The sequence below is a fragment of the Ptychodera flava genome, chromosome 12, assembly GCF_041260155.1.
Source record: "Ptychodera flava strain L36383 chromosome 12, AS_Pfla_20210202, whole genome shotgun sequence".
In the NCBI taxonomy this organism is placed as follows: domain Eukaryota; kingdom Metazoa; phylum Hemichordata; class Enteropneusta; family Ptychoderidae; genus Ptychodera; species Ptychodera flava.
In genome coordinates, this window is record NC_091939.1 from 1,954,618 (window position 1) to 1,964,726 (window position 10,109).

A 10,109-nucleotide genomic window follows, 5' to 3' on the forward strand; every position below is an offset into this window, starting at 1 on the left:
AGTGATAACATCAAAAAGTCGTTAGATTTGATAGAGCCAGTTATCTAATGACATTTCGAATAAAAATATTGTTCTTTCTTTTCTCTCCTCAAGTAATGAAGACCGAGTATTCACTTTGTGAAACCCGTCCATCTGTCGGTCTCTTTCGCCAACATGGGTCCCAAGACTAGGAAGGAAGGTACCTCCAGCTAAATATATCAATCGTAAAGTACAGCCTTTTCTGAGATATAACATAAAAACCACGGATATGATGGCACATTATATTACTTTATCGTTTCAACTCAAAATAATCGGAATTAAAAGCAAAATAAGTTATCAGCGAAGAAATTACTTGCAGAGTTCGTCATGTGCATGTTGTACACGCTGTGTGCATGATACCCATACACTTGCACATATGTACAATACATCACAAAGAGGGCAATTTTTAAATGGATTAAACGAATTTGAAAAGAAAATGCCATTAATTGTCCGATCGAAAACCGATCGTCAATCAATGAACTATCCTAGCGCTAAACTAAAGGGTCACAACATGCAAGACACAGAAATTGCATCGTCAGATTACAGCAGCTCTCATTCATTTCGTTCCTGTCCCAATGATGACTGCTAGATTTCAGCGTACTCTCGTAAGTTGAACGCAGACTATCGAAAACATTGTGGATACATAATTTCGCAGGTCATAGAGGGTTTTCTTGAGAGGGCTTTTTAACATTCTTCATTAATGTTCGCCTAAACGTGCCTAACAATGATCTCAGGGTTATTAACTCTGTGGAAATTTATCTCATTTTGTTAAGATTTCTCCAGTGTTTTGAAATGAAAAAGTATCTTTTCAACCAGATCATGGATGTAAAAAATAGAAGGATACAGGACACTCCTTTGATCCTTTGTTCAAGGGATAGTTGCCGCCGATTCGTTATCTCGTAATCCCGTAACGGGATTAGCGTGTTATTTTATTCATAGCGTGCCTTCGGGTTGTCGTCGGTAAACGTCGAGTCTTTCCGTGCATTACCACAGACAGCGTAAAAATAGCGTCTTTCGTGCCAGTAATGTTGTTGTAGCAATACTACGACCTTTTTCTATCTTAACGATGATATGCAGCTCATCGAGGAGGAAAACAATCGACTACATAGCTCCTGGCTCACTTTCTGTCTCCTGTAAACACGGTATAACAAGAACTGCGCATGTGTAATAACCTTTCCCCTTCTTGAACAATGCGTCAACCCGTGCAGAATGGTGACGCGACGCAATGAACTTCGGCGAAAAAATCACCAGGGAATTTTCGGCCAGGTACTCTGATCGATAAACATGACCAGACCGGAAAGTCTATATATATGACTTTAGTTTTGGCGTAACAGTTCTTTCAGCAGTGTCTTTGAACGTCTGGAAAAGTGACTTCAAACGGGTGAACCATGGCCTGAACGACGAACGCATTTGCACGCAATCCTATGGGACGAACTATCGGCGTACCGCAAATATAGCCCAACTTTAGAATACGATAACCCTTTTCCTGCCAAGTCCATATTTTACCACCAGGTCAAGATGGTTAAAATTAATGAAACACAACATATATGTATTTTAACATAATACTATATATTTGAAGGCTGTTGAAAACATAATACTGTAAAGTTGATTTTTTTTGGACAAAAGATGCTATAACATACCAAGCCAAGTGGGTGAAAATACTTCATGTTTTGGCTCAATACCGCTTTTTACTGACTTGGCTGATGGGGAAGTGATACAGTTATTACTGTCTGGCAGGAAAAGGGTTAACTTCAACGGCCAGGCGAACCAGCACTTAGGACAAACATTTTTTAAGCGTTCATACCTTGAACCTTCTAATTAAGAAAAAATCAGACTCCGCGGTTAGATACTTTGTAAGTTAGAGTAATTTTACGATCAGGGGACTTTATCCAAGTCGGTTCCAAAGAATAGTCATAACTTGGTCAAATATGCGTCGATTTTCTCAGTCTTTGGTTTGTTTGAGCTCTGTTCAGTCTGGGCATTCAACACAAGCAATTTCACAAGTTTGAAAGTTTTTTTTTTATGAATTTGGCAACAATAATTTGATGTACATGATATTGTGAGTGAAGTGGGTGTGTCCGAGCCGTCCTGATCGCGGCAACCATGCCACAACTTCAAAGACCAGCGTAGACAAAGAATAACAATAGGTGTGAAAGGGATTATAGGGCTGTCCTGTATCCTTCTATTTTTTACATCCATGACCAGATATACCTCAGAAATGTGATGTTGTACTGAAGAACTGATAATACATTGGTAGTCTGTGAGACATTGACATATACAGGCCTGTGTTCTATGATCACACCTCAATTAAGGTAATATGCACTTCGAAAGTGAAAGACTTAAACTTTTGCTCAAACTTTCCTCAGTGAAACTTTAAACCAGTCTCTTACCAAAGCAAGAATAAAAATAAGGGGTCACCGTGCAAACTTTGGTACTAGAGAGACAAATAACTTGCGATTTCTCGATATTTGAATTCAAAATGGCCGCCATCCCTCTGTTAACTCTACGGGAAAAAATAAAATTTTCGATTTTCGAAAAACTAAGACGGTGAAAACTTTTCTTTCACCAAGAGCTTCAAAATGAGCCCCCACAAGTGGTAGGTCAGAAGAAAATTGATAAAATTAGAAGGCCCGAATATCTGTCCCCGAGGTGCGTTCTACTTAAGTTCCCAATGGAGAGGTTAAAGGCTGTCAAATTTTTGACCAGCTCTCAGAACACACATTAAAAAATAAATGGTGATTTATTCACAGCACTTATCAAAGCGGGCAAGAAGGGCCCTGCCACCAAGGAACCTGCTGCTAAGGTTGCTGCCAAAGCAGAGGCTGCTGCAGCCAAGGCCAAGGCAGATGCCCTGAAAGCAAGGAAGTCAACACTCAAAGGTGTGCACAATCTGAAGAAGAAGAAGATCAAGACTGTAGTCAGGTTCAAGAGACCAAAGACACTGAAACTAAGGAGAAATCCTAAATACCCACGTCGAAGTGTACCAAGACGGAATAAGTATGTCTTTGCTTTCATCCTTGGAGAGACATTTTCTTTGCAGTTTTGAAAATTTGACAAATAATTATGCATGCGAATTTCCCATACATGGGAGATCAAGTGTATGTGGAAAGTTACAGCCCCACAAAATCATGCAGAGAATGTGCCTTTAGACTGGAAGATCCAATTTAACTCAAGGGAGCTTTTTGGAATCTATGTGAAGTGAATGTTTCACTCCTCAAGCACATAATAGATGGAGTGCAATTGTTTCATGTTTGTAAACACCATCAGGCAATGAACACGTGATTTCTGATTAAATCTTGAATACTTGTCAAATGTTTTTCTAAGTGCTAGGTACTTCTGAGTCGTCTTTTCAAATTCAGAAAGGTACAGACACACAGTCAAGTGAAGAACCAAGCCCTCTTTGAAGTTTGTGTCATCACCATACTGAAACATTATTGAAAGATATAGTAACCTTGTGTACAGTCCAGGGCATTCCTTACTAAACTTGTTTCTTCTGAAGAGAGAGGAGGAGTGTTATATGAAGAGGGATGTTCCAGTCAAGATTTTCCTTTTATCAGTTGATGCAAGACTGCTATGCTGCAAAAACTATACTGGCAAAACTTCAATGCAATAACAAATGATGGCTGATTAAAAATGTTGTAAATTGATACCTATTTAAGTTTTATGACAAAGTAACGATATATGACAGCAAAATTATGGATACTGTTTTGCTCATATCTGCGTTCTATTGCGTCTTTATGCAGGCTTGATCATTATAACATCGTCAAATTCCCACTTACAACTGAGTCAGCCATGAAGAAAATAGAAGACAACAACACACTTGTATTTATAGTGGCTCTCAAAGCCAACAAACCTCAGATCAAGCAAGCTGTAAAGAAACTCTATGACATTGATGTTGCCAAAGTTAACACACTTATCAGGTAAGATAACAATTTTGATACTCATATATCATGTTTTACCCATTAGCCAGAGATGCAAGTTCTCATAAAGACGTCTGTTGTTGTACAATTTGCACAAGAGCTGGCCATATCTCAAGTTTGACACAAGTTTATACTGATGGAAATTGCCGGTTCAATATTTTATGTATTTGATCCGCAAAGATTAGTAACATGTTCTGTGCTTGAAGGCTTTCTAATCCTTAAGTAGAGCTGAACAGACCAGGCTTTTTCCCCTGAACGTCTGATACAATGGTAAAGAAGAGTAGTGCATTCTAGACAACTGACCTCTGTGAACCAGTGAGAGAATTTCTTAAAATTCTCCTGCACTCAATCACAACACCAGTGTTTGCAACATGTAAATTTCTCAAGTCAAACAGCATAGTCTTGAGTTGTTGATGAGTCAAATTGGCATAAATTACACACTGATTCACTGCTTAGGAGTTACATTAGCACATTGTGAAGAGATGAAAAGAAAGCTTTGAAAATTAAATGAAAGATGAAGACATTATTGATTTGTTTTGAAGAAAATTAGTTATGATGCAGGCTGATGAAATCTCTCTTCAAATATATTATAAGGGTTTTCCTATCTCCAGTTGTATAGGATTAAATGCAAGGTAATTTTATTGCTAATAGCTTTGTAGTGTATTCGTCTTATAGATGTTTTTAATTTCCAACATACTGATATCATGTTTTAACCTGATGGTTTGCAGTTTAGATATAAATGACTGAATGTGACATCAAATTCAAACTACTCTGCAATGAAGATATTAGTGATTTGTCAGAATAAACATTTTGTGTCTTACCGCTGTTTTCCACAGACCTGATGGACAGAAGAAAGCATATGTAAGGCTAGCACCTGACTATGATGCACTGGATGTGCAAACAAGGTGAGGTTTTGACAGATACATCATGGAAACTACTGGTGTCGTCTCAAAAATTTCCAATAGAATAGTTGGTCACATAACCTACATTGTAACTAGTACATAATGCTTGGATGTTATACTAATATTACTCACTGAAAGTTTGTTATATTGTCAATTATATCATACCAGTATATTGATGGCGCAAATACAGCGATCTGATTGGTCGAGACGCGAAAAGAACCGTGGTATATTGGCGATATACCACGGCTGGCATACGCGCGAGCTCTCAGCTTGAGCAAAAATCCGTTTTTGACATTCCACGCCAGAATTTCAATATACTGTTATGATATAATAGCAATAAATCACACCCAGCGACGGTATACCACTCGATTTTGACCAGTTCACTTCATATGTGCACTCGCTATCGCTCGTGCATATATGTCGTGAACTGGTCAAAATCTCGTGGTATACAGTCGCTGGTGTGCTTTATTGCTTAATTAAAGCCATAAAGATGATATGTGTAATACTTTGTATTTTCCATTTAGGTTATGGGGCACACATTGATATTTTCATACACTAAGTATTCTTGCATTTATGCTACTACTAATACATGCACAAATAATTGTTTTCTGTCAGTTATACAAATTTTTGCATTTTGTCTGTGAACTGTCAATCAAATGCAGGATGTAAATGAAAGACCTTAGAGTTACTTTGATGATGATGCTGAAAATCAGTTGATCTGATTTCTCAATCTCTAAAAACACACTGTCCTGCATATGATATCCATGACTGCAAGCCATGTATATATTACCCTACCTTTATTCAAATGCAGCTAGGTTACCTGAAGTTGTAAGAACATCAAAAATTGTCACATTAATATTTCTTTGAATGCACTGCTGGTTAATTACTTCCACAGTGACATAATCACATTAATGTCATTTAAACCAACAAGTGTTGTAAATTGCATGACTTGTGGGTCATCTATTGAACATTTCAAATCAGGCACTTAGCTGCCCATACTTAGCTATCACATTGTAGTTGGTGCAATTTATATGAATTTTCCAACAGCATTACACCGTTCCATCCCATGTCTTACTCTTTTCATTTTCCATTTATTTGCAGATCGGCATCATCTAAGAAGTCTGCATGTGAATTTCCTTTCAAGTGTTTGAGAAACAGCAAATAAATATTTGTCTGTGTAATGTTGGAGTGTTTGTTGTCTTAATTTCTGAATGTGTGATATTTCATGGTTCCTGTCAGATCTTGTTTAAGTTTGTTGAAAGACAGAAGTATATGCCTTCCCATGGAGGTAAAAGAAAGACCTTTCTTTTACCTCCATGGCCCTACCAGCCCATCACCCATTCATAGTAAACAATGTTACTGTCGACAGATAAACTTAAGTGTGTGCCAAAATTCAGCTGTCAACAATAACACTGGGCAGCACACACGTATCTGCATATGGGCCAGGTTTACAAGATGAGCACAGCAGTCACTTCAACACAATTAAAGGAGGGGGCCAAAAAAGTCATTTTCCAAAACAAAAATACTGGAAATTGAATAAATAATTACGGTCAGTAGTGCTTCAATTCGTTTATTTCAGTGGCTTACATTACCAGAATGAAGCCAGTAAGTTTTTTTCAATCAGATGTGAATAAGATTGTGAACTATGAGTTGACCTCCAATAGTACAATTCAAAATCGATATACAAATGGTACTTTATTGTTAGATTATAGAGGGCGCTAATCGTGCCAATTCCTTGTGCACAACCAGTGCATGCTATTCAGAGGAGGGCAACATGATCTCTCACAGTGTTATCAAAGTGATGTGGGATTGCAAGTGTGACATCTGTGGTTGAAGGCTATTACTGTTATGTTGTACTGTGTAGAATCTGCAAGCTAGTGGTAGACTTGCCCCAGGTACACCAGTTAGAGGAAAACCTGATTCAAAACCACCTAGCCACGTCCTGATGATCAGGGTTCATGATCTAAAAGGCAACTGTGATGTGAGAATTGTGTTACCTTTTGATCAAACAATTCAATACAAAAAGCCAAAAAATCTATACATCAGAACAATGTGTACACTAATAAGTACTGTTTCTATGACTTGGGAGAGTGATCGATCACGTTTTGCAAGTCAAGTTTCATAATGTGAATTTCCTGACGGAGACTTCAAAAGGGCAATTCAATGTTTCAGGATTGTGGAACTGCATGGCTCAAACATAGAACGGATATTTCTCCTGAGTGTTCTACCGATTTATGTGACGGCGGTGGTATGGAGCAGTTGAATCCATCTATTTCCATATCTATCCATACGGACCCCTTTATGTCCCGTGCATATTTTTACATTGCAAATTAACTTCACAAATGTTGGCAGCTGCGTAAATACCCTGTTCAACAGTAGAAACATGTTCGTCAGCAGTATTGTGTAGATAAATGTTTTAATTAACAATGCCTGATTATATCCAAACGATTACAGGTAAATACGCAAAACTCCATTCGTTCACACGTACACAACATTGCATGTCAAAACACGTTTTAATGAATTAATAAAATCAAGAGTACAAACTGGTTCCGAAATACTAAAGGTTACAATATTTTTATTGAAAGAAAAGGCAGCATTACATGGAACGACAGATTCATGAAGTGGCGCTGTCTTTTAATTAAACTTTGAAACAAGTTATTCCATACTGGTCCATATCTAACCCAAACTCTCGAAGATCCGAGTCGAACGTTCGTCGGTGGCACGTTTTGCACCGTCCATTCATGACTTCAGAGTCAATAAATGGAATGTAAGCATCAAAATAAGATTTGTAAATATGTTATAAAAGACATCACTAAATAAGGGAACCCCCTTGATCAAACGTTCACATATATTTCACGTCTGAACACGTCAAATCACGGCCAGAAACTTTGTACCTTCATCATTCGTATAAGTGTATCACATTGAACTGGTAATATTGACCGGCAATCTGATGGGAATGATGCAAAAGTTTAGTGACTAATCAATGACAATTATATTCTGTAAAATAAATTGGTGTATCGGTAAAGTACCAAGTTTTCCAATTCGGAAGAATGTAATGTATCATATCACGGTCCTTCGACCGGTGATAGTTTAAGGACAGTGATCATATGAAGGTCTTGTCCAACTATTATGTCAGATTTAAGCTCAATTAGCCATACTATAATTTTAGTATGTTTTCGGGTTTTAACGATTTGTATAATACAGTGTTTCCCAAAATTACATCGAAATGTTTATCGTTTAACTAAGCTTATCAACACAGTACGTGTTTCCAGACAGACATTCCGCTCAACTGTCTATGGTTCACAATGACCGACAATAACCTTTAGATTATAATATTTACATGATGAATCGTGCAGGCAAAGTTAATATCTTAGGGAGACGATTGATAACATAAACGTCAATTGTTTAAAAATACAACATATATTCATGAGAAAAGTACCAGCTTTTGTCCCATTAACATCATAAAGGCGTCGTCTGATTACCATATTGCATAAAATATAAGAACACTTTGAAAATTGCTCAATTGTAAGTGTAACTGCGTCGGTAAATTGACGAAAGAGGTACTAATATTGCGAATAGTTCTCAAGTCCGGCGTATTTATTGCTGCTCAGGTAGATCGCAGGGGGCTGGGTCAGAATGAGGAAATGCCGATTTTCTTTGTTTGAGTTTCTCTGTTTTCTGTTGTTTTGTTTTCTCACTACGGTTTTAAGGGTCCAGAAAAGTACAGCATGCAAAAATTCCCTGGAATTCCCCATTTTTCAGGTCAGGTCAGGTCAGGTCAGGTCAAGTCATGCAATTTTATATGACAGTGTCATCTCTACACCTTTTCTCCGACAGCTCTGTAAACTTCTTATTATATAACGGTCCACAACTCGACATAGTTACAATGAAGGTACACTAATCGTGTTGAACGTCTCGAGAATAACAATCTATACATCACGACAAAAAACGTGACTTGTTAAACTTGCAGCATAATCGAAACTCTGGTCGACCTCACAAGAGACGATAATGTAAACTTGGTCTGCCGTTATGAGACAAATACTATACAATAAAAATAAGTAAGTAAATAAATAAATAAATAAATAAATGATATCGTTCGGTGACAGTGATAATATCATTGGTGTAATAAAAAGTTATGTAAAGAATTGAACACGTTAAAATGTTCGGTGCCGACGCCTTAAAGACTGGAACATTTGATTACACTTAGATTTGCCGTCTACCGATTTTCGAAATGTGACCATATACTTCATAATCCTAAAAAAAGATTAATTTCTATACCAAAATGCCAACTACTCACGTTTGCAAGTCATATGTCTAATACTTAACTCTTAAATTATGTAATCAATAATTTGATGTTTTTATTCACATCTAAGTGAGCCCTTCACCAGTTTACTGATATACTTGTGCACAGAAATTTTCAAAAACTCGATCAATAAATCGTATAGCTGGGGTGTTATATGGTCGGCGGTTTTGTTCATTTGTTTGTGTTGTTTTGCTTTGTTTTTTCGGGGGTCTGTTAAACATTTTCATTCTTTAGATCACTGGTGTTATTGTCCCAAATGACTGGCATTGAATAGATTTGCATTGCCGTTACAACGAAACAAATTTCCGTTAAAAGGAAAGTAGCAAAATCTATCGTGTATGTGGACCGTGTCGTCGAAACTAGTGCCACCTCTTTTCAATGCAAAAAGAGATTTTCCAAACGTTACAAACACCAGTCCAATCCAATCCAATCCGCTTCAGATACATTAATTGTTTGCTACTCAACTTTCAATTTTTTTCTTCATGATAAAAACATCTTCCTAGACGGCAACTTAAACCTCGTCATATACATTTTCGTCATGAGTTTCAAAGTTAACATTCTCATAGTATTCACAGTTATGATCTTTTTCCTCGGCGTCACTGCTACGTGTCTCTGTATTTTTGTCAACGTTACGTCCTTGTCCTGTCGTTGGAAGATTGTCGTTAACCTCTTCGGTTTTTCTCTCTTCGCCATCGGCACGTTTATTTCTCTCTTTTACATGACAGCACAGTGACCCCGTTGTTTTCATTAAGTTGCCGGTAAGCGTGAGATAGAGGACGATAACAGCGACTAAACACACCACAGTGAACACAACGCCGCCAAAAAAGGCCCCTGCAAGAGCGCCACCAGTGTAAAGGGCAACAGGTGGTCGCGATGCAGTCCCGGCATGCGTACGTTGAATTACGATTTCACTTGAGCTGGTGCCATTCTCTACATCTGCTTCACATTTTACCACTAAATCAGTGT

The 10,109-nt window shown here is 37.6% G+C and overlaps 1 protein-coding gene across 1 annotated transcript; it reads left to right on the forward strand.

The window, feature by feature from the left end:
- Positions 1-75: 75 nt before the first annotated feature.
- LOC139144687 (large ribosomal subunit protein uL23-like) lies at positions 76-6,021 on the forward strand. The gene is made up of 4 exons (XM_070715410.1): positions 76-178; positions 2,769-3,015; positions 3,762-3,938; positions 4,775-6,021. The coding sequence occupies exons 1-4, from the start codon at positions 154-156 to the stop codon at positions 4,845-4,847; spliced, it is 522 nt and encodes a 173-aa protein (XP_070571511.1). The 5' UTR covers positions 76-153; the 3' UTR covers positions 4,848-6,021.
- Positions 6,022-10,109: the final 4,088 nt, after the last annotated feature.